The 25959-nt window shown below is 42.7% G+C and overlaps 1 protein-coding gene across 8 annotated transcripts in view; it reads left to right on the forward strand.

Moving 5' to 3' along the window:
- The window catches only part of DOP1B (DOP1 leucine zipper like protein B), a 248102-nt gene that overhangs the window by 136267 nt on the left and 85876 nt on the right, over window positions 1–25959 (forward strand). For 7 of the 8 annotated variants that reach the window (XM_056559592.1, XM_056559588.1, XM_056559589.1 and 4 more), the window contains exons 3-6: window positions 14321–14502; window positions 18230–18400; window positions 19354–19543; window positions 23344–23442. In XM_056559592.1, coding sequence (XP_056415567.1) covers window positions 14321–14502; window positions 18230–18400; window positions 19354–19543; window positions 23344–23442 — 642 coding nt within the window. Of the gene's footprint in view, window positions 1–14320; window positions 14503–17828; window positions 17924–18229; window positions 18401–19353; window positions 19544–23343; window positions 23443–25959 lie in introns of those variants that run through there. The other variant, XM_056559595.1, reaches the window with a different exon arrangement.

The raw sequence follows: 25959 nt of genomic DNA on the forward strand, positions 1-25959 counted from the left end.
AGTACTTTTTAGCAGCTGTATGCTACAGAGGAAATTCTTTTTCTTTTTGAATTTCTTTTTTGTCTTGTCCACTGCGCTCTCTGCCGACACCTCTGTCCGTGTCAGGAACTGTCCAGAGCAGCATAGGTTTGCTATGGGGATTTTTCTCCTGCTCTGGACAGTTCCTGATACGGGCATCAGGTGTCAGCAGAGAGCACTGTGGACAAGGCAAAAAAGAAGTTCAAAAAGAAAAGAATTTCCTCTGTAGCATACAGCTGCTAAAAAGTACTGAAAGGATTAAGATTTTTTAATAGAAGTAATTTACAAATCTGTTTAACTTTCTGGCACCAGTTCATTTTAAAAAAAAAAGTACCCCTTTAACCCCAGGGGTAAGGTGTTATTATCCCCTAATGTTCGTGACGCCAGAGTGGTTTTTGGATATCGGCTGGACCATGTGGCGGAGGAAAGGGAGCTTCCATCACGCTACCGGAAGTTCCTCATACCTGAAGGCACAGTAGTGCGATAGAAGCTCCCTTTCTCTCTTCCTTCCACATGGTTCATTGATATGAATGGAAAAGGTGTCTAGACGTCCTCGATGACCTTTGCAGAGATCATTCTAGAGGGAGGGAGAGGCTAAGCTGTGAGCAACAGCTATTGGGTGTACCTCTGTTATCTACACACTTTTCACTGTCTGTGATGATAAGAAAAAGACTTCTGGGAAGTGATCTATATAGAAAAGAAAGCATTAGTTGCTTAGTTTAAAGGAGTACTCCGCTCCTCAGCATTTGGAACAAACTATTCTGAACCCTGGAGCCGCCGCCAGGAGCTTGTGATGTCATAGCCCCGCCCCCTCAATACAAGTCTATGGGAGGGGGCCAGACGACTGTCCTTCCATTGATGGGAGGCTGCCCTCCCATAGACTTGCATTGAGGGGGTGGGGCATGACATCATGAGGGGGCGGGGGCTATGACGTCACAAGCTCCCGGCGCCGGCTCCATTGTTCGGAACAGTTTGTTCCAAATGCTGAGCAGCGGAGTACCCCTTTAAGGGAATAGGACCCAGACTTACCTGTACACTTGAGCAAATGTGGCTAAAACTCTGTGGATCCCCAGCAAGCCCCTTTATTCTTCTTCTCAGTGGTGGGTCTTGGAGTTACACCCCAACCAATAACTGATCTTCTATCCCAAGGACACGGCATCGGTACTTGACTCCGCCAAATGTGCTGTGTTATCTCCATAATAAATTCCATCTTTCTTCTGCTATGGATCGTGTTTGCGAGAAATATATAAAACTAGAAATGCGTTTCTCTGCTCTTATCAATTGTTTTTGCAGGAAATAAATAGATAAATACCGTAAAGGAGATCCAAAAAGACTCCAGGGATTGTACTGGGATGTGCTTGGCAGGACCGCGTCTTGTATTTTCCATTCACTTATCAGCGAAGTATCTTGTTTTGGCATCTGCACATTCTGGCCCCATCTCTGCATCTGTCCCGGTGAGGTGCTCTGGGCGAGGGGAGGCTTGTCTTATTAAATAATGCTTTTGGCTTATGTTTAAGTACAAGTAGAAAATTACTGGTTTATCATTCTGAATAGAGATGAGCGAACTTACAGTAAATTTGATTCGTCACGAACTTCTCGGCTCGGCAGTTGATGCGTTTTCCTGCATAAATTAGTTCAGCTTTCCGGTGGGCTGGAAAAGGTGGATACAGTCCTAGGAGACTCTTTCCTAGGAATGTATCCACCTTTTCCAGCCCACCGGAGCACCTGAAAGCTGAACTAATTTACGCAGGAAAAGTCATCAACTGCCAAGCCGAGAAGTTCGTGACGAATCGAATTTACTGTAAGTTCGCTCATCTCTAATTCTGAACCACCTGATTTCCTTCCTTAGCTCTGTTTTTCTAATAGAACTGCAAATCCCCTATAAAGTCCGAGATTCTAAAGATAAAATTCTAGCTGCCCACAGCCACCACTAGGGGTCCTCCTTTGATGTTGGAATCCTTTATTTTTTCTCCATTTGAAGCTATTGGCAAAAGGCCTGGTGCAAAGTAGAGGACCGCAACAGGATTGGGATCCCATGGGACCCGATAAAGTACTTGCAAGTGTTGTGGGATATTTATTCTGTTATGGGTGGGAGCGTACTCAAAATCTACTGCGGTTCCCGCTGATCCCATGCACTCCTGCAATCGCCGGCTTATCCTTCTGTGCAGCCCTGAGTTGCACTGGCATTGAGAGGTGCCCCCTGGCTCTGACAACAGACCCCTTGCTGTGAGAAAGAGAGAAAGAGATCATCATGATCGCATCCCATAATTCCCCCCCCCCCCAGAGCTCAGTTAGCTTGTTATTCTGAATGGTTGGCATAGCCTTAACATTTGCGTAAATTCTTCGCTATCTTAAAAAGCAAAGAATGTTGGCGGGAACAGGCAGGATTGGACACACGTTGCTGGAGCGGGTGGGATAAAAGAAGGGGTACTCCAATGTAAAACTTTTTTTTTTTTTTTTTATCAAATGGTGCCAGAAAGTTAAACAGATTTGTAAATGACTTCTATTAAAAAATCTATACCCTTCCAGTACTTATTAGCAGCTGTATGCTACAGAGGAAATTCTTTTCTTTTTGAATTTCTTTTTTTGTCTTGTCCACAGTGCTCTCTGCTGACACCTGATGCCCATATCAAGAAGTGTCCAGAGCAGGAGAAAATCCACATAGCAAACCTATGCTGCTCTGGACAGTTCCTGACACGGAGGTGTCAGCAGAGAGCACTGTGGACAAGACAAAAAAAGAAATTCAAAAAGAAAATAATTTCCTCTGTGGCATACAGCTGCTAAAAAGTACTGAAAGGATTTAAGATGTTTAAATAGAAGTAACTTACAAATCTGTTTAACTTTCTGACACCAGTTCATTTAAAAAAATAAAAATAAACTTTTCCACCGGAGTACCCCTTTAATTGCACGTTGTGGGCTGTAGACGAACGCACGAGTTGCAGAAGTTATTAGTATTGGACAGAGATTCAGCAGAAGTGGGATTAAAGGGGTTATCCAGGCATAGAAAAACACAGCTAATTTCTTTCAAATACCGCTCCCTGTCTGTCTCCAAGTTTGGAGTGGTTCTGCAGCTCCATTCCATTGAAGTGAATGGAGTTAAGTTGTAAAACCACACCCAACCTGGAGACAGAAATGGAGCTGTTTTTGAAAGAAATTGTCAGGATCTGGATGGGTATACTGTGAGGATACTGGTGGTGGATCCTCTGTGTCAGTGAGGTGATGACGTGGGCCGTACCAGGGGAACGGAGTCTAAGGGGTTACTGGTTTTCACCAGAGCCCACCGCAAAGCGGGATGGACTTGCAGCGGCAGGTAACCCCCAGGTCGTTCCACCCGATAGCGACTCAACCCCAACTGATTGCTGAGACAGGCGCGGTACACAAGGACAAGGCAAGAGCAAGGTCGGACGTAGCAGAAGGTCAGGGCAGGCAGCAAGGATCGTAGTCAGGGGCAACGGCAGAAGGTCTGGAACACTGGTTTGGCACATACACAAGGAATGTTTTCACTGGCACTGAGGCAACAAGATCCGGCAATGCAAGGAAGTAGAAGTGGGTTTTCATACTGAGGGCACAGGTGTGAGTACTGATTGGGCCAGGCGCCAATCAGTGGCGAGCTGGCCCTTTAAATCGCAGAGAGCCGACGCGCGCCCTAGGGAGCGGGGCCGCGCGCGCCGGGACTGAGCCGACGGAGGACAGGACAGGTGAGGGGATTGGGATGCGAGCCGCGGGCGGGCGCGTCCCGCTATGCGGGTCGCATCCCTGGTGACACCGATGCAGGGCTCCCGGTTAGCGGGTCTGACCAGGGCGCTGCATGAAGGTGAACGCCGCGAGCGCTCCGGGGAGGAGCAGGGACCCGGAGCGCTCGGCGTAACAGAAATTAGCTGTGTATTTCTATTCCTGGATAATTCCTTTAAGAAAACAGACCCACACAAGTTTCTAATGTATAGTAGGCATTGGTCTAGCCCCTCCACTATGAGATCTATGGAGTTACCAACCAGTTTCCATGACCTGATGAAAAAGCCGCGCCTCTGTGTTATTTAGAGGTTCCATGAGGAATGCATATATTGATTTTTTTCGTGTTTAGTTAAACATCCTCGCTGTGAAGTTATTCCTTTATGTTTATATACTGTGACAGACAGCGGAGGTATGTTTGCACAGCCTTACCCTGTACTAGGATTTGGTCATTTTGGAATTTCCTTTTTTGAGTATGTGTGTGTGTTATCTTGCTTAGGCCGGGTTCACACCACGTTTTTGCAGTACAGTTCCCGTATACGTTTTCATTTTGAAAACCGTACAGAACCGTATTGAAAACCGTTTGCATTGACTCTCCATTGAAAACTGTATGCCAAAAAGATGCATCAGGTTGTGTCTGTTTTGCATCCTGTACAGTTTTGTCCATTTTTTACCCGTACCCAAAACCATAGCCTACCACGGTTTTTGGTCCCTGTGAAAAACCGTATTGAAACGTATGTGTTTTTTTTTTTTTTTGAGAGTCAATGGGAACTGTACGTGCATACGGTTCCATCCGGTTTTCACCATACGGTTTTTGACTTTGTTTTATTCTTGGAATTTCATTCAATCATGTGAAACTTTATTCATAATATAGTGAAAAGTTAAAAACATATAAGTTTTTTATTTCTTAAAAAACAGATGCAACCTGACATCATTTTTCAAACCTTCTACGTTTTCAACCATATACGGAATAAAATTTGTACACACGTTTTGATACAGTTTAGTCCGGTTTTGAGGAATCCTTTTTTTTTTTTTTTTTTATCAAAAAACCTGATATGGGAACTGTATTGCAAAAACGTGGCATGAACCCAGCCTTATTCATGGACATAACCATGTTCCCTACCTGTGGTTCTCCAGCTCCATGCTCTCCATGATGGGAGTTGTAGACCAAGTGATACATTCCTCTGTTTATTGTTTGAGAGTATGGTTGCCACCTTTCTTGCAAAAAAAAAAAAACGCCATGCTAATTTTCATAATTAATTATATATGCGTGACATCACAGGATACACATAAGCGGGGGGAAATTTTGTCCTATTCTGACCCTTATAACTTTTTTATTTCTCCTTATACGGGCCTGAATGAGGGCTCATTTTTTTTTTGCTCCCCAATTTGTAGTTTTTAACCCCTTAACGACGAAGGACGTATATGTACGTCCTCCACCGGCTCCCGCGATATGCCGCGGGGTCACGCGGTGTCCCCCGCGTCATATCGGGTCAGTCCCAGCAGCTATCAACAGCCGGGACCCGCGGCTAATACAGGACATCACCGATCGCGGTGATGCCCTGTATTTACCCTTCAGATCCGGCGATCAAAGCTGACCGCCGCGTCTGAAATGAAAGTGAAAGTAACCCGGCTGCTAAAATGACTAATGTCACTGCAAAGTAGAATTGGTGACGCCAAAAATAAGCCATAATAAGGATTTTTAGGTGGAAAATTGAAAGAGTTATGATTTTTTAAAGGTAAGGAGGAAAAAAACGAAAGTGCAAAAACTGAAAAACCCTGAGTCCTTAAGGGGTTAAAGGGGTACTCCGGTGAAAAACTTTTTTTTTTTTAAATCAACTGATGCCAGAAAGTTAAACAGATTTGTAAATTACTTCTATTAAAAAATCTTAATCCTTCCTGTACTTATTAGCTGCTGAATACTACAGTGGAATTTATTTTCCGTTTGGAACACAGAGCTCTCTGCTGACATCACAAGCACAGTGCTCTCTGCTGACATCTCTGTCCATTTTAGGAACTGTTCAGGGTAAAAGGAAATCCCCATAGCAAACATATGCTGTCCTGGACAGTTCATAAAATGGACAGAGATGTCAGCAGAGAGCACTGTGCTCGTGATGTCAGCAGAGAGCTCTGTGTTCCAAAAAGAAAAGAATTTCCTCTGTAGTATTCAGCTGCTAATAAGTACTGGAAGGGTAAAGATTTTTTAATAGAAGTAATTAACAAATCTGTTTAATAAAAAAAAAAAAAAAAAAGTTTTTCACCAGAGTACCCCTTTAACAGTACCATTTTTGTTTTGATGTTGACTTTTTATTCGCTTTTTCTTTTTTATTGAATTTGAAAGTAGCAGTTAGTTACTAACTACAATTCCCAGCATGCCCTGATACAGCCTGTGGCTCAGCAGCTGCCCCAAAGGAAAACTATGACTCCCAGCATGTTGGATTATAGTGGTATATAGTATAGATCAGTGTTTCCCAACCAAGGGTGCCTCCAGCTGATGCAGATCTACAACTCCCAGCCTTACCTTAGTAAAATGCTATAAAATAATTATATGAATATATACAGAGATCAAGGGAAAAATGCATGCTTTAACTTTTTTTAAACTTTTTTAATTTTTGTTAACTGGTGCCAGAAAGTTAAACAGATTTGTAAATGACTTCTATTAAAAAATCTTAATTTTTCCAGTACTTATTAGCTGCTGAATACTACAGAGGAAATTCTTTTCTTTTTGGAACACTGAGTTCTCTGCTGACATCACGAGCATAGTGCTCTCTGCTGACATCTCTGTCCATTTTAAGAACTATCCAGAGTAGGAGAAAATCCCCATAGCAAACATATGCTGCTCTAAACAGTTCCTAAAATGGACAGAGATGTCAGCGGAGAGCACTGTGCTCGTGATGTCAGCAGAGAACTCTGTGTTTCAAAAAGAAAATAATTTCCTATGTAGTATTCAGCAGCTAATAAGTACTGGAAGGATTAAAGGGTACCTTTCATCAAAAAAACTTTTGATATATTATAGATTAATGTATGCAGAATAACTTTCCAATTGCATGTTATTAAAAAATATGCTTCTTTCTATTTAATTTTCCACTTTGAAAAAATGACCACTAGGGGTCTCCCTACCAGTCCTTTTTTATAGATTTCAGACTCATGCTGGAGTCCTAAATCTCAGCCGGCAGCCGGGACACAGACAAACTCCCTGGCAGGGAGCAGTGCTGAGCTTGTCTGTGTCCCGGCTGCAGTCTGAGATTTAGGACTCCAGCATGAGTCTGAAATCTATAAAAAAAAAAAAAAAATAAAAAAAAAAAAAAAAAAAAAAAAAAAAGGACTGGTAGGGAGACCTCTAGTGGTCATTTTTTCAAAGTGGAAAATTAAATAGAAAGAAGCATATTTTTTAATAACATGCAATTGGAAAGTTATTCTGCATACATTAATCTATAATATATCAAAAGTTTTTTGGATGAAAGGTACCCTTTAAGATTTTTTTTAATAGAAGTAATATACAAATCTGTTTTAACTTTCTGGCACCAGTTGATTTAAAAAAAAAAAATTAAAAAAAAGTTTTCCACCGGAGTACCCCTTTAAGTCAGCATTTCCCCAACAAGGGGGCCCCTTGCTGTTGCAAAACTACAACTCCCAACATGCCCGGACAGCCAACGGCTGTCCGGGCATGTTGGGAGTTGTAGTTTTGCAACTGCTGGAGGCACCCTGGTTGGGAAACACTTTGCTGTGGCAGTAATGACACTGACCAGTCGAACTAAAGTCTACGCAGTAAGGGTGCATTAACAATCGGTTTTTTGTTTTTAGGAAAAACATTACATTGTAAAAAAAAAAAAAATGAATAAAAAAAATGTATACTTTTTTTTTTTTTTGACGTATACAATAGCGTTGTTGACTACATTTTTGCATACAGCAAGATTAAATGCACTGTAACAAAAAAATGGTAAAATGGAAACACAAGCGCAGTGTGAACACACCCTTAACCTGTAAAAAAACAAACAAAAAAAACAAAACCAGAAACGCCCTCACTAGAAATCAATGACGCTAGGAAGGGGTTAATACGTGTACAACTATGGCTTCCTCATGGCAGCAGTGACATGCCCAATCTGACTATTCCTTGGACGATCTTTAACAAAGGGCACTTAAAATTTGTAACACACGTTAAAGGAAGGAAGGTTAAAAATCGTGTTGCTATGGGCAACGCGTCGAATTTCATATTTGCCCTTGGTAGATTTAGCAGGGGGCAGCACTGGGACTTGAACTAGGTGCAGATAAAATGGTGAACGGTCACCCATAGCAACCAGGTTTGAGCTGCTAGTTTAAAAATGAAAGTGAAAGAGGGACCTGATAGGTTGCTATGGGCAACAATGCTATTGGTATGTTGTACGCTGCAGGTTTTATAAAGGATGCACGATGTAGAATGAGAGGTGTCCGTGCTGACCGGCGTGTCACGTGCGCGTGTGTGTCACTTGTTTACATTACACTGACACGCTGGCATTCCAGGTCATGTGCTGGAGCGCGCCATTGTCTAGTACTGTGCTGCAGCTCTCACGCCATCATTACGTATGTGTCACTGGCCTCATTCATAATTTTCTTTTTTTTTTCCTTTTTTTAGGTTATTGTATTATTATTTTTCATTTACTATTGTACTTTTAACCCCTTAGGACCAGGCCAGTTTTCAATAAAAAAATTTTTTTTCTTTCTCCATACTCCTACACGGGCTTGTTTTGTTTTGCGGGACCAGTTGTACTTTGTAATGGCCCCCTTCATTTTTCCATAAAATATTGCTGTGAGACTGAAAAAAAAAGTAATTTAGCAAATTTGGGGTGTTTCTTTTCATACACCGTTCACCATGTGGTTAAAATAAGAGGTTATCTTGATTTTTTTTTTTTAGGTCAGTATGATTACATTTAGAGATGAGCGAATTTACAGTAAATTCGATTCGTCACAAACTTCTCGGCTCGGCAGTTGATGGCTTTTCCTGCATAAATTAGTTCAGCTTTCCGGTGCTCCCGTGGGCTGGAAAAGGTGGATACAGTCCTAGGAGACTCTTTCCTAGGACTGTATCCACCTTTTCCAGCCCACCGGAGCACCGGAAAGCTGAACTCATTTATGCAGGAAAAGTCATCATCTGCCGAGCCGAGAAGTTCGTGACTAATCGAATTTACTGTAAATTCGCTCATCCCTAATTACAACAATGCCTAATTTGAAGTTGTTTTTTTTTAGGATTTACTAGTTTTACAAAAAAAGTATTTTTTTATTTTAATTTTTTTATTTTTTTATATTTTTTTGTTGCTGTTTTTTGTTGTTGTTTTTTTTTCTATGACCATGCTTAAAGGGGTACTCCGCCCCTAGACATCTTATCCCCTATCCAAAGGATAGGGGATAAGATGTCAGATCGCCGCGGTCCCGCTGCTGGGGACCCCTGGGATCCCTGCTGCGGCACCGCGCTATCATTACAGCACAGAGCGAGTTCGCTCTGCACGTAATGATGGGCGGTACAGGGGCCGGAGCATCGTTATGTCACGGCTCCGCCCCTCGTGATGTCACGGCCCGCCCCTTTCAATACAAGTCTATGGGAGGGGGCGTGGCGGTCGTCACGCCCCCTCCCATAGACTTGCATTAAGGGGACGGGCCGTGATGTCACGAGGGGCGGCGCCATGACGTCACGCTGCTCCGTCCCCCGTATCGCCCGTCATTATGCACAGAGCGAACTCGCTCTGTGCTGTAATGATAGCGCGGTGCCGCAGCGGGGATCCCAGGGGTCCCCAGCAGCGGGACCGCGGCGATCTGACATCATATCCCCTATCCTTTGGATAGGGGATAAGATGTCTAGGGGCGGAATACCCCTTTAAAATTGCACTATACTGACCTCTATAACTTAAAAAAAAAGAAATTCACCTATGGGGCTGTGTCGGGGCTTATTTTTGGCACTGTGATTTGTACATTTTTATGTTACCAATTTGGTGTAGATCAGACTTTTTAATCGCTGAATGCAGCTGGGTGCTCGGTATGGAGTGGGCTTGACCCACAAAGCCTTAGTAATTCCATGAAAACAAAGTAACATTAAAAATAGTCAGAGAGATTATTGGGCCCTTAGGGGCGCTCACTAAAAGTAGCAACGTAGACTGAATCCATGTATATTTTCCCCATCCCCTTCCTGGGCGCTGAATATTTCTTCCGTTTTTTCTTTTTTTTTCTTTCTGTGCTCATTTTAAGTTGACTGTTAAAGGAAAACGTTCATCCATTCACCCACACTAAACCCAATACACCGTGTTATAGTGTGTGTGAACAGGAGACTGATGAGAGTGCTGCGCCGACTGAGCGCTCACATGACCCGCGACAATGAATATTCATATTGAGCCAGCAGGCCTGCCTCCAGTGCGCAATTCACTGAAGATGGATGCCGATCTTCGGAGGGACAGATCTCCAGAGTGTAGTTATGTATTTAACCCGTTAACCCCTCATCGGTCTCCTATTCACTCACACTATAACCCAGTGTATTGGGTTTAGTGTGGGTGCACAGATGGTCATTTTCCTTTAAAGTGTACCTGTCGTCAACAAAAACTTTTTATATAATGTAGATAATACTATTATATGTATATTTGTAATATACATTGGTTAAAAAATATGTATATTTTTGTCCCTGCAGCTATTGCCTGTGTGTCTCTATGAAGAGTCCAAATACAGGAAGTGAGGGGGGACATGCAGGGCTCTGTACAGTGACATGCTATGGGCTCACACATGAGGATGATTGACAAGCCAGGAGTCTGCACAGAGCCCTGCTTGTCCCCCCTCACTTCTTGTATTTGGACTCCCCACAGAGACACACAGGCAATAGCTGCAGAGACAGCATTTTTTCACCCAAAAATATATACATTTATATATATATATATATATATATATATATAAATGCATAATTATTATTATTTTTTTTTTAACCAATGTATATTACAAATATTAAAATATAATGTTATTATCTACATTATATAAAAAGTTTTTGTTGACAACAGGTACGCTTGAAAGAGTACCTGTCACCAAACTAAACTTATAATATATTGTTCCTTATGTAATTATAAGACACATTGCTATTTACTTGCCGTTAAAATTCTCAACCTTTATATGTTTTTAATGTGATTGATGATGAAAGTGAATGTGGTTACTGCAACGCAGCTTATATATATATATATATGGCCCGTTTCTCACTACTGAAACTGCTAAAACTCTCATTATTGCTTTGATTCACTCCCGCCTCGACTACTGTAACTCTTTACTAATAGGCCTTCCTTTCTCCAAACTCTCTCCTCTCCAGTCCATCCTTAATGCCGCAGCCAGACTCATCTTCCTCTCCAGCCGCTACACCGACGCCTCCTCCCTGTGCCAGTCACAACACTGGTTACCAATTCAGTCCAGAATACAGTACAAAATCCTCAGTCTCACACACAAAGCTCTCCACAATGTTGCACCTCCCTACATCTCCTCTCTCAACTCTGTCTACCATCCTACACGTTCTCTCCGATCTGCTAATGATCTCACACTAACATCTTCTATAATCCGAACTTCTCACTCCCGTCTCCAAGACTTCACTCGTGCTGCATCGGTTCTCTGGAATGCTATCCACCAATCCCTCAGACTCAACAACATCATCCATAGTTTCAAACGTGGCCTGAAAACACATCTCTTCAGACAGGCCTACAACAGTCTCTAATTGGCCCCAACATGTCCCCAACATGTCCCCAACATGTCCCCAACATATCCCCAACATATCCCCAACATATCCCCAACATATCCCCAACATGTCCCCAACATGTCCCCAACATGTCCCCAACATGTCCCCAACATGTCCCCAACATGTCCCCAACATGTCCCCAACATGTCCCCAACATGTCCCCAACATATCCTCAACATATCCCCAACATATCCCCAACATATCCCCAACATATCCTCAATATGTCCCCAACATGTCCCCAACATGTCCCCAACATGTCCCCAACATGTCCCCAACATATCCTCAATATATCCTCACACCTCTTGTTTGAATAGTTATTGTGTAGTTTTATGTCTGATACTTGTCTTTGTTTGTACCCCATAATTGTAAGCGCTGCGGAATCTGTAGGCGCTATATAAATAAATATATACACGGGCACCAACAGAGAAAAAAGGGGGAGCGGGATTACGAATCGGCAACTGGATAATAGACTGCTTCTACTTGCCAAAAAGTAGGACATGCTGTCTGTTAACTGGGAATACGGGTGGTGCTTACGTGGAATAAAGATAATCCAATACACGCAACAACCAAGAAAATGAAGAACGGAGCACTCACCCGGTAATGAGTCCCAATTTGGCAGATAGTTACCGACGTGAAGTCATCCTTCGACAGGGAGGCGGTGGATGGTACGGGGGGAGCTCAGACGCCGGCCACGGACCATATGGAAATTTTAGGAAATAAAGTTCCTCTAAATGAAGGCGCTGGTCCCCAAGTATTTTAATAGGGTTTTATTAGCGACACGTTTCAAAACGCGTCGCTAATAAAACCCTATTAAAATACTTGGGGACCAGCCCCTTCATTTAGAGGAACTTTATTTCCTAAAATTTCAATATGGCACTTCCACCGGCGTCACCCCGGGAAGTTCCTCGTGGCAGCGGTCCAGCCATTCCTCTTTTCAGACGCTACTGTAAGTGTTGTGCCCTGAGCGTAAAAAACCATCTTTGTCTCTTTACGGATAAAAATGCCAAACGGTCCTCACTAGGGGCGCACCTTTTGTTGCTTTTTTTTTTGTCTTTTCTATATTTTACATAACCTATACGGCCATAACTCTATATAATTTGCAGCGGGCACAGAATAGTAGTGACCGGTTAGAACACATGTATTTGGAACCTTTTCTGTATACCGCGGTTTGTTTACCTCACACAATGTTTACAGTGTAAGATAAGGGATAATAAAGCGATGAAGCCGGTGATAGGAGACGCCGCAGATGTTGGGGAAGTTACACAATGACTCTTGTGTTATGAATCAGCAATTCCTGTAACCGCGAAAAAGCTATGCAAAATATTGAACCCAAGGGCTCCACCTAATACGGCAGGAGCCAAGTGAAAATGCTAATAAACATGGTAAAGGGGAGCTCTTCAAGTATCAGGCTCCTTGCGCATCTGCTGTCATTGCGACCCCCTATATTCAGCTGAGAATATGGGTATCTGGATTATTTAAAGGGGTACTCCCGTGGAAAACTTTTTTTTTTTTTTTTTCAAAATCAACTGGTGCTAGAAAGTTAAACAGATTTGTAAATGACTTCTATTAAAAAATCTTATTCCTTCCAGTACTTATTAGCTGCTGAATACTACAGAGGAAATGGTTTTCTTTTTGGAACACAGAGCTCTCTTCTGACATCACGAGCACAGTGCTCTCTGCTGACATCTCTGTCCATTTTAAGAACTGCCCAGAGTAGCAGAAAATCCCCATAGCAAACATAGGCTGCTCTGGACAGGTCCTAAAATGGACAGAGATGTCAGCAGAGAGCACCGTGCTTGTGATGTCAGCAGAGAGCTCTGTGTTCCAAAAAGAAAATAATTTCCTCTGTAGACCCTAAAAAGTACTGGAAGGATTAAGATTTTTTAATAGAAGTAATTTACAAATCTGTTTAACTTTCTGGCACCAGTTGATTTAAAAAAAAAAAATATGTTTACCACGGGAGTACCCCTTTAAAGTTTTATTGTCATTTTAGCATCATTTGGGGAAGGATTGGGATCCATTGGGCTCAAAGTGTGGCCCTCCAGATGTTGCAAAACTTCAACTCCCAGCATGCGCTGTCCGGGCATACTGGGAGTTGAAGTTTTGCAACATCTGGAGGGCCGCAGTTTGAGACCACTGATATTGTCCATCTTCAGGAACTCAGAGAAAGCAGAATGCTAATTCTTGTGGAAGCTGTAATGGCGGCCAACAAGTTAACAAAAGACTGTGTTTAATTGGGACGAGTGCTCTTTAAAGGGGTACTTCCCTGGAAAACATTGTTTTTTAAATCCACTGATGCCAGAAAGTTAAACAGATTTGTAAATTACTTCTATTTAAAAAAAATCTTAATCCTTCCAGTACTTATGAGCTGCTGTATGCTCCACAGGAAGTTCTTTTCTTTTTGAATTTCCTTTCTGTGTGACCACAGTGCTCTCTGCTGATACCTCTGTCCATGTCAGGAACTGTCCAGAGCAGGAAAGGTATACTATGGGGATTTGCTCCTACTTTGGACAGTCCCTAAAATGGAGAGAGGTGTCAGCAGAGAGCACTGTGGTCAGACAGAAAAGAAATTCAAAAAGAAAGGAACTTCCTGTGGAACATACAGCAGCTGGTAAGTACTGGAAGGATTAAGATATTTAAATAGAAGTCATTTACAAATCTTCTGGCAACAGCTGATTCTAATAAAAAAAAAAATAATAATAATGTTTTCCAGTGGAGTGCCCCTTTAAATGCAAGGTATAAACAGAGTGTGTGTCCCGGTATGAATGTCTGTGGTTCCTTCCCTCAGGACATATGGCGCACACTGAGTCAGGTTCATATCATTAACATTACTTTAATTTATTTCAGGCTCTGCAGAGTAATCTCAAGTACTGCTTATTACCAAGGAGACTGATCATTAGTAAGAGACTGGCACAATGCCTGCACCCAGCTCTGCCAAGTGGGGTTCACTTAAAAGCTCTTGAAACCTATGAAATCATATTTAAGATCATTGGAACAAAATGGTTGTCCAGGGACCTTTTCTTGTACAGGTAACTTTCTTTCTTTCTTCTTTGAACTGAGCAACCTTTTTTTTTTTTTTGTTAAAGAGTACCTCTCATGACCTTGTTAAATTTTATATTCCTCCCAGTTCACTGCCCCCATCATGATAAACCACCCCCTGCCTTTATTTTTATTATTTTTTCGTTTTCTACCTTGATATTGCTCTGTATTTTCTGCTCAGTCAGATTCACAGACTGGGAAGGGGCGTTCCCCAGCAGGCTGTGACATCATCTGAAGCCATACAGGGGAGAACTTCCTCCCTCACTCTGCTACACACAGCCCAGAGCAGTTCAGTGTGTGAGATGAGCTATGATTGGCTAAGGCTGCACCCCTCCCCCCCCCCCCCCCCCAAGCACTCCAGACTGCATTGCCTTCCTGATTTTAGACTTCTGCCAGGCCAGCAGGAGTCCAAAATCTTTGCAATAGATGGGGGGGGGGGGGGGGGGGGATGTGCTCTGGACAAGTAGGGAGACATCTAGTGGCAGCTTTTTTCTTAAACACAAATGAAACCTGTGGCTAATAGCGCGCGGCATTGATCGCTGTGCCGCGCGCTATTAACCCTTTAGACGCGGCGTTCAAAGTTGAACGCCGCGTCTAAAGTGAAACTGAAACCATGCCGGTTAGCTCAGTGGGAAATCGCGGCATCCCGAACAGCTTACAGGACAGCCGGAGGGCCCCTACCTGCCTCCTCACTGTCCTATCGCCGAATGACTGCTCAGTGCCTGAGATCTAGGCATGAGCAGTCATGCGGCAGAATCATCAATCACTGGTTTCTTATGAGAAACCAGTGATCAATGTGAAAGATCAGTGTGTGCAGTGTTATATTTCCCTATGGGAGCTATAACACTGCAAAAAAAAAGTGAATAAAGATCATTTAACCGCTTCCCTATTAAAAGTTTGAATCACCCCCTTTTTCCCATAAAAAAAAAAACACAGTGTAAATAAAAATAAACATATATGGTATCGACGCGTGCGGAAATGTCCGAATTATAAAAATATATCGTTAATTAAACCGCTCGGTCAATGGCATGCGCGCCAAAAAATTCCAAAGTCCAAAATAGTGCATTTTTTGGTCACTTTTTATATCATGAAAAAATGAATAAAAAGCGATCAATAAGTCCTATCAATGCAAAAATGGTACCGTTAAAAACTTCAGATCATGGCGCAAAAAATGAGCCCTCATACCGCCCCATACACGGAAAAATAAACATTACAAAGTAGAATTGGTGTCGGAAAAAATAAGCCATCATATGGATTTTTAGGTGCAAAATTGAAAGAGTTATGATTTTTTAAAGGCAAGGAGCAAAAAACGAAAATGCAAAAACGGAAAAACCCCCGGTCCTTAAGGGGTTAAATGGGTTTTCCAAGTTTAAGAAAAATCCAAAAAGTACAGCAGGTGATGCTACCGCAGCTGTTTTTCATAATCCTACCCTGCTCTGTATAGTACCTTTGTTTTGATGCCGCCAGGGCTTACTATCGGTGGGATGATCAATATAAAGGACTTTTGTTCCCATATTTCCTCTCTATTTACATCTATATGTCTCTCTTTTACAAGCAGTGGTATATTTTTGTTTTGTGCTGCCCTAGGCCCCCTAAACTGTCACAAATTGTTAGCCTAAATAACCAGGGGCAGCATCCAAAGTATCATATTTCCTACCATTATTGAACGTCTGCAGTCTGATGCTTAGAAGTTAGAGTAGCTTCCACCATCCTTTTTTTTTTTTTTTTTTTTTTTTTCCTGTCCCTGCATATTGCCCATCTATCCCTAACCCCTTCCCCGCCTTTAAAGGGTACCTCTCATCAAAAAACTTTTGATATATTATAGATTAATGTATGCAGAATAACTTTACAATTGCATGTTATTAAAAAATATGCTTCTTTCTATTTAATTTTCCACTTTGAAGAAATGACCACTAGGGGTCTCCCTACCAGTCCTGGCAGCAAGCATTTCAGACTCATGCTGGAGTCCTAAACACTAGGAGCTGCCAGTCTGCTTTGTTCACAAAGGAGAACACTCAGAGCTGCCAGCCTGCTTTGTTCACAGCCTGTTTGGCTGTGAACAAAGCAGGCTGGCAGCTCTGAGTGTTTAGGACTCCAGCATGAGTCAGAAATGCTTGCTGACAGGACTGATCGGGAAAAATACAATAGAAAGAAGCATATTTTTCATTAACATGCTATTGGAAAGTTATTCAACATTCATTAATCTAAAATATATCAAAAGTTTATTTGATGAGAGGTACCCTTTAATTTTTTTTTTTACTATCTTAGAGATGGCTTTTTGTCTACGTGGTAGTGTGCTCACTTACCAGGCAGACTTCCCCATCAGGCGCACCGTCACTGATGCCTGCAGGGGGCTGACTTCCACCCTTAGCTCATCTATACAGGGTGCCTCCAGCTGTTTCACCACTTCAATTCCCAGCTTGCCCTGACATCTGTTGTCTGTCAGGGCATGCTGGGAGTTGTAGTGGTGAAACAACTGGAGGCACCCGGTGTTGAAAACAATATCTTTGCAACCCGCTCCCCCGAACCCCGCCGTGCTCGGCGTGACATCACGAGGAGGCGTGGCGCGACGTGTTCCATAGACATTAATGGAGGGGGCTCGGCGTGATGTCATGACTAGAGATGAGCGAATTTACAGTAAATTCGATTCGTCACGAACTTCCCGGCTCGGCAGTAGATGACTTATCCTGCGTAAATTAGTTCAGCTTTCCGGTGCTCAGTTGGGCTGGAAAAGGTGGATACTGTCCTAGGAGAGAGTCTGTATCCACCTTTTCCAGCCCACGGGAGCACCTGAAAGCTGAACTAATTTATGCAGGAAAAGTCATCAACTGCCGAGCCGAGAAGTTCGTGACGAATCGAATTTACTGTAAATTCGCTCATCTCTAGTCATGACCCCCGCCACGGGAACCCCGCATTCTAAACATAGGGGGAGGTTTATCAAAACCTGTCCAGAGGAAAAGTTGCTTTGTTGCCCATAGCAATCAATCAGATCGCTGCTTTCATTTTTGAAAAGGCCTGTGAAAAATGAAAGCAGTGATCTGATTGGTTGCTATGGGCAACTTCAGCAACTTTTCCTCTGGACAGATTTTGATAAATCTCCCCCTATGTTTAGAATGCGGGGTTCCCGTGGCGGGGGTCATGATTAGAGATGAGCGAATTTACAGTAAATTCGATTCGTCACGAACTTCTCGGCTCGGCAGTTGATGACTTTTCCTGCATAAATTAGTTCAGCTTTCAGATGCTCCTGTGGGCTGGAAAAGGTGGATACAGTCCTAGGAGACTCTCTCCTAGGACAGTATCCACCTTTTCCAGCCCAACGGAGCACCGGAAAGCCGAACTAATTCACGCAGGATAAGTCATCAACTGCTGAGCCCCCCCGAAACGTTCAGAGTTATGTCCTACTATATACAGGTACTGAGGTAATAGGTCCTAGATACTTCTTGATACGGTGACTATAGTATTATTATACATCAACCGATGTACCTCCAGCTTTTGCAAAACTACAACTCCCAGCATGCCCGGACAGCCGTTGGCTGTCCGGGCATACTGGGAGTTGTAGTTTTGCAACAGCTGGAGGCACCCTGGTTGGGAAACGCTGTTATACATAGGAACGCAGTAGGAAACGTCCACCATCTGCCTCATTATACCTTTTCTATATGATATGATCTATAGAATGATCTATATGTTTTTTTTTTGTGCTTTTTTTTGCCTATACAGTTCAGGGCTCTTTCCGCTGCTGTCTCATGCCGCCATGTCGGTGAAGCCTCTGCTCCTAGGCCTGTACGAGACGTACTTCCTACCGCTCCAGAGGTCGCTGCTGCCCAGTCTCCAGGCTTTCATCACCGGATTACTGCCAGGCCTGGAAGAAGGATCTGAGATTTACGACAGGTAGGAACGTCAAGGCCTTTATCGTTTTTGCGTCCGCAGCTCCTGCGCAGATCTATGCGTCTTCATAGACTGCTCAGTAGCAAGAAGTACCAGACTGAGTGGGTATGTGTGTATGTAAGCCTGTTTCCATGGAGATTCGGAAGTCTGCATAAGAGCTGTGTACACAAAATGGCAACTTTTTGTGCAAAATATTTGTTTAAAAGTTGCTTAATTTATTTATTTTTTTTCAATTTAAAAAAAAGGAGAAATGATAAATAATTGTTGAATGGAAAAACCGTATTGCCAGGTGTTGATGGAAACCAGACATTATTAGGGCCCAAATGGTCTGCCAAAAAATGATCCCTCACCCCACCCTGCATAAATTCTCTTTTTTTTACAAAATTAAAGGGGTACTCGGCCCCTAGACATCTTATCCCCTATACAAAGGATAGTGGATAAGATGTCTAATTGCGGCGGGACCCCCGCGATTTCCGAGCAGCACCCGTCGTTCTAAACAGTATGGGGGAGATTTATGAAAACCTGTCCAGAGGAAAAGTTGCTGAGTTGCCCATAGCAACCAATCAGATCGCTGCTTTCATTTTTCACAGGCCTTTTAAAAAATGAAAGCAGCGATCTGATTGGTTGCTATGGGCAACGAAGCAACTTTTCCTCTGGACAGGTTTTGATAAATCTCCCCCTATGTTTAGAATGCTGGGTTCCCGTGGCGGGGGTCATGATGTCACGCCGAGGCCCCTTCAATAATGTCTACGGAACACGTCGCACCACGCCTCCTCGGGACGTCACGCCGATCCCCCCTCCATTAATGTCTATGGAACATAAAAGAATTTAACAAAAACTTACACATTCCGTATCGCCACATCCCTAATGACCCCAACTATAGAAGTATAGAATTAATTATTTAAAAGTTGAAACATTTGCAAGCTCCTATTTTGTCCATTTTTCCCCCCCCTCAGGACGGACGTGTTACTTCAGAAGCTGTCCATGGTGATCGGACAAGAAGTCTTCTACAGCTCCCTGTGGGGTAGCGTCCTGGTCAGCAGCTCTATCCGACTACCGGCCTCTCTGTTTGTAGTCGGTCACATCAACAGAGACGTCTCGGCTACAGCGCAGAGCTACATGCTGGGTAAAGACAAGCAGCTGGCTGTGAGTATGAACAATCTTCAGCAGTGGTCTCCCCCTAGTCATAGTCATGGCTGAAAAGACACTAATTTGAGACCACTGATTTACTGGAATATATTCTTTAAAACTCTAGCCTTTTCCAGATAGCTTTTACTTAAAGGGGTACTCTCGTGGAAATCTTTTTTTTTTTTTTTTTTTTAAATCAACTGGTGCCAGAAAGTTAAACAGATTTGTAAATCACTTCTATTAAAAAATCTTAATCCTTCCAGTACTTTTTAGGGGCTGTATACTAAAGAGAAATCCAAAAAAGAAATGCATTTCCTGTGATGTCCTGACCACAGTGCTCTCTGCTGACCTCTGCTGTCCATTTTAGGAACTGTCAAGAGCAGGAGAAAATCCCCATAGCAAACATATGCTGCTCTAGACAGTTCCTAAAATGACAGCAGAGGTCAGCAGAGAGCACTGTGGACAGGACATCACAGGAAATGCATTTCTTTTTTGAATTTCTCTTTAGTATACAGCCCCTAAAAAGTACTGGAAGGATTAAGATTTTTAATGGAAGTGATTTACAAATCTGTTTAACTTTCTGGCACCAGTTGATTTAAAAAAAAAAAGTACCCCTTTAACCCCTTAAGGACTCAGCCCATTTGGACCTTAAGGACAATTTTATTTTTACCTTTTCGTTTTTCCTCCTCCCCTTCAAAAAATCATAACTCTTTTATATTTTCATCCACAGACCAGTATGAGGGCTTGTTTTTTGCGCGACCAGTTGTCCGTTGTAATGCCATCACTCACTTTATCATAAAATGTATGGCGCAGCCAAAAAAATACTATTTGTGTGGGGAAATTAAAAAGAGAACCTCAATTTTGCTAATTTTGGAAGGTTTTGTTTTCACGCCGTACAATTTATGGTAAAAATGACATGTTTTTTTATCCTCTGGGTCAATACGATTAAAATGATACCCATGATAACATACTTTTCTATTACTGTTGCACTTAAAAAAAATTGCAAATTTTTTAACCAAATTAGTACGTTTAAAATCCCCCTATTTTGAAGACCTATAACTTTCTCATTTTTCCGTATAAGCGGCGGTATGAGGGCTCATTTTTTGCGCCGTGATCTTTATTAATACCATATTTGCTTATACAAAACTTTTATAACATTTTTTATTAATTTATTTTGGAATAAAATGTTATAAAAAAAAGCAGCTATTTTGGCCTTTTTTTTTTTACGTTCACGCCGTTCACCATACGGGATCATTTACATTTTATTTTAATAGTTCGGATATTTATACAAAATATGTATATAAAATTATTTTTTTACACTTTTTGGGGGTAAAATAGGGAAAATGGGACAATTTACGTTTTTATTGGGGGAGGGGGGTTTTCACATTTTTTTACTTTAACTTTTTTTACTTTTATTTTTACACTTTAATAGTCCCCATAGGGGACTATTTAAAGCAATCACTCGATTGCTAATCCTGTTCAGTGCTATGTATAGGACACAGCACTGATCTGGGTTATCGGTCATCTTCTGCTCTGGTCTGCGGGAAGGCAGATCAGAGCAGAAGACTCCCGGAAGACAGCGGAGGCAGGTGAGGGGACCTCCGTCTGCCGTGCAGGATGATCAGATCGCCGCGGCAGCGCTGCGGGCGATCCGATCATCCTGTTAAGTTACAGCGATGCTGCAGATGCCGTGATCTGTATTGATCACGGCATCTGAGGGGTTAATGGCAGATATCCGCGGGATCGCGGGTGTCCGCCATTACCGGCGGGTCCCTGGCTGCGATCCACAGCTGGGACCTGCCGCGCATGATGCCGGCATTGCTCCGATGCTCGCGGTTATGCTCAGGACGTAAATGTACGTCCTGGTGCGTTAAGTACCACGTCACCAGGACGTACATTTATGTCCTGCGTCGTTAAGTACCGGGGATTTTTCCGTTTTTGCACTTTCGTTTTTTTCCTCCTTGCCTTTAAAAAATCATAACTCTTTCAATTTTGCACCTAAAAATCCATATGATTGCTTATTTTTTGCGCCACCAATTCTACTTTGTAATGACATCAGTCATTTTGCCCAAAAATCTACGGCGAAACGGGAAAAAAAATCATTGTGAGACAAAATTGAAAAAAAACCCCGCTGTTTTGTATATTTTGGGGGCTTCCGTTTCTACGTAGTACATTTTTCGGTAAATATGACACCTTATCATTATTCTGTAGGTCCATACGGTTAAAATGATACCCAACTTATATAGGTTTGATTTTGTCGTACTTCTGGAAAAAATCATAACTACATGCAGGAAAATTTATACGTTTAAAAATGTCTTCTTTTGACCCCTATAACTTTTTTATTTTTCCGCGTATGGGGCGTTATGAGGGCTAATTTTTTGCGCCGTGATCTGAAGTTTTTAGCGGTACCATTTTTGCATTGATAGGACTTATTGATCGGTTTTTATTCATTTTTTCATGATTATAAAAAGTGACCAAAAATGCGCTATTTTAGACTTTGGAAGCGCTTGACAAAGGCTACACTATAGCCGAAACGTTGCACTGCTGATGACCTAAATAAAGACCACAGCCATTTTGAAATTGGGAGTCTGCATACTTTTTACTATGACCTATACCATTTGGATATATATATATATATATATATATATATAATTTTTTTCTTTTTTTTTCTTTTGGGGTGGCAGATAGTGTAACAATTAGATACTCTGTTTCTGGTCAAACTAAATAACAAGCAATATGGCAACCGTTACAGTTACTTCCATGATTGTCATCCAGCTTTCCCAAGCCTGTTTAGCTATGCACTGGTACACCCCCAGTTTCTATACCTCAGCATTTCTAGACCTGTATTTTACTTACCGTCTGGGTAACCGATGTAAGTAATAGACAGCTGAATAGATTTGGAGAGTTTTTTCCCTTCACCCTTTACCTCCTCCCATAGACTTGCATTGAGGGGGCGTGGTGTGACATCACTAGGGGACGTGGTTGTGATGTCACGACCCCCCCTAGCCCGCACCCAGCGTTCGGAACAAAATGTTCCGGATGCTGGGGCACTGGAGTACCCCTTTGAAGAGAATGGGGCTAAACTGCAATGCCACACGCAACCTGTGGACAGGTGTGGCGCCCTTTTTTGGAAAAAAGCAGTTATGTATTACTACTTCTGTGCAATGGGGTTATCCAGAAAAACATAGCTTCTTTCTCTTAGAAACAGCGCCACAATTGCCCTAAGTTTTGTGGTATTGCAGCTCAGTAACATTAAAGGGGTACTCTGGCCACGTCACGCCCCGCCCCCTCAATGCAAGTCTATGGGAGGGGGCGTGACGGCCGTCACGCCCCCTCCCATAGACTTGCATTGAGGGGGGCGGAGTGTGATGTAATGAGGGGGCGGGGCTATGACATCGCTAGCTCCAGCTGAGCAGCACCCTTTAAACTTCTATTACTTTCTGTGCAGGGTCAGATATAAAGGTCCGTCACGCCCCCTCCGATAGACTTGCATTGAGGGGGCGGTGCTTCCGGTAGCACTTACAGGTGGGTGCTGCATGCTAGATTGCGGGGGACCTCAGCAGATGTATAAGATGTATTGGGGCCGAAGTACCCCTTTAAAGTGAATGGAAGCGAGTTGTAATACCACACACAACCTGAGGACAGCTGTGGCGCTGTTTCTGAAAGAAAGCAGTCCTATATTTCCATCGCTATTAAATGTTACAGTCAACCTGATATACCACAACAAATTCCAGGAAACGATCATTAGTACCTTGCGATCTTGCTGACACTAGTTTGCACTGACCGGATCATGTGACTTTTTCCCTTGTATCCTACAGATAAAATCTCTCTGTGTCTCGGTGATGGATTCAAATGTTCTCGTTCAGAGGAACACGCTGGAAATCCTGCTTTTCTTTTTCCCCTTTCACACTTGTTTGGTGAGAAAATACTCTTGTTTTGATACTGAAGAAATAGATGCGTCCTGTGTAGATGTATAAGTGTTTGTTCACACACAAAATGTTATGTCTAGGAGAATCTCAGCTATTATATACAAAACACTACCTGAAAACCTGTGTAAGACACTATAGTTAGAGACAGCAATGGGTTAAATCTGACGTAATTCTATGCACAAAAAAAGTGATAACTAAAGACAGGCAGAGAAAGAGAGACTGTAAGGAGCTTGCAGTGTGTATCTGAATTCACCCCAGTGCTGGATTCACAGCTTGCACTGCTCAGTACTGCTCTATAATGTCATCCATGCTGCTGATCCTTTTGAGGGTGTGCTATACAGATAAAGGGAGCATGATCGCCTTTTCTATGTGTATGTGCGGTATTATGGAGACATCATAGAAGCTAGGCTCCACCTACAAGGTCAGGGACAACTGAGATGGTGCCTACAGAGGAGAAAACTGGTGAAAAATTCCATATACAAGTTTAATAATGGTCAAAAATGTTGCTGCTCCTCGTTGAGATGCATAATTGATAATCCTGAAATAGCAGCTACCCTTTAAAGGGAATCTGTCAGCTGTATGTGCTGCTCAGAGCTGCAGGCACTGCTAGATAGCTGCAGAAAGAATTAACATGTCAATTCCTAAAGCATAGCTGCTTATTTAGGTTACTCTCTAGGTCAAACAGATTCTTTGTCTTTTTTATGTGTCTAGCTCCTGTATTTGGGTCACAAATCCATCCATTTTGCTGCTCACTCATTCTGACATCCACTGCTCAGGAAGGGGCGTGTCCGAGGCAAGCACTGAGCCTGCCCTCACTCACCATGCATTCACTTCCTCCCTAAGTTTGCTTTGCTGTGCTGGGTCTCTTCGTCCAATCACTGCATGCTGCTCCGCTACCCCTCCTCTCTGTTTTCAGACAGGAGTCTGATAGTCAGGACAGGAGTGAGCACAGAGAAGTGGTAGTCCCGCACTCACTCCCTGAACGTTGTCCCAGTCTGTGCTTCAGCTGGGACAAAGATACTGCAGCCAGAAATTTTCTGGGTGGATATTCTGCCATGTAAACATGTCCTTAGGGTATAAAAAGCAAACGGTACCTATCCTGGAGCTGATGATGGTTGCCGAACTTATAAAATCACCTTTGTATTTCTCAGCCAAGAGTCAAAGAGGCAGAGACGAGCTGCTCAAGTGCCACAGTATGGTACGCATCCTCACTCGCTCTTATCTCTCAGCCTCTCTTTGATGTACAGAGCTTTGTATGTCAATCAAGGAGGGTCTGGGAGGTGAGAGAAAGCAAGGAGGCCTCACAGACTGTGGCACTTAAAGGGGTATTCCAGGATTGTTTTTTATTTGACCTCTACAGGGACTGTAAAGTTAGTGTAGTTCATAATATAGTGTCTGTACCTGTGTGTGACGGTTTTCTCACAATTCTTCTGTGATTTTCTCCCCAATATTTATTTTCACCAGCAGGCAAAATGACTGTTGTCTCAGATTTTTCCCAGGTTGCAATGCGGCCGAGACCTGACTCACTAGTCAGCTGATGACAGGGAGCCTGTCTGCTTCAATGGGTGGAGGGATCGCTTGGTGGGAGAGAGATCAATCTGCAACTAATGCAACAGCTGTAGGCACCCTGATTGAAAACCACAGGTCTTTTGAATGGATGCAGCTCATTTATGTTTCAATGGGTGGGGTGGCTGATGTGTGGGAGGGAGGAAAATGGAATTATGGGATTTGTAGGCAAAGAAGGAAATTCAAACAGGAAATTCCAGTTCACATAAAGCTAGCCACAGTGTTATGGTAATCTCACAGCATAGCCATTTAGCCCCAAGACAAGCGCAGATCCTTCCTAAGCCATGTCCATTACTGTCTGCCAGGTACGTACTAAAATCACCTTATGGTGGAGAACCCCTTTAAGTAGCTCGACTCCGCCTCCTTGACATTTGGCTAAGAAATAAAAAGATGATTTTATAAGTTTTGCAATAACTATCCTCTATAGCAGTGGTCTTCAACCTGCGGACCTCCAGATGTTGCAAAACTACAATTCCCAGCATGCTTGGACAGCCAACAGCTGTCTGGGCATGCTGTGAGTTGTATTTTGCAACTTCTGGAGGTCCGCAGGTTGAAGACCACTGCTCTATAGGAAGGGTACACCCTTACAGCTATTCAATGGTGTTTGCAGCTCTTACAGCTGACAAATGCCTTTTACATTATCCCGGCTTAGAAATAAGCAGGAACAAAACACATGTTTGGCATTTGTATAGAGTCCAAAGGGCCTATTATAATATTCTTGTGGTAAGTCTTTTAAAGGGGTACTCCGGTGGAAAAATTATTATAATTTTTTTTTTTTAAGATCAACTGGTGCCACAAAAGTTAAACAGGTTTGTAAATGACTTCTATTAAAAAATATTTACCCTTCCAGTACTTATTAGCAGCTGTATGCTACAAAGGAAATTCTTTTCTTTTTTAATTTCTTTTTGGTTTTGTCCACAGTGCTCTCTACCGACACCT

This window comes from Hyla sarda, chromosome 2 (assembly GCF_029499605.1).
Source record: "Hyla sarda isolate aHylSar1 chromosome 2, aHylSar1.hap1, whole genome shotgun sequence".
NCBI lineage: Eukaryota > Metazoa > Chordata > Amphibia > Anura > Hylidae > Hyla > Hyla sarda.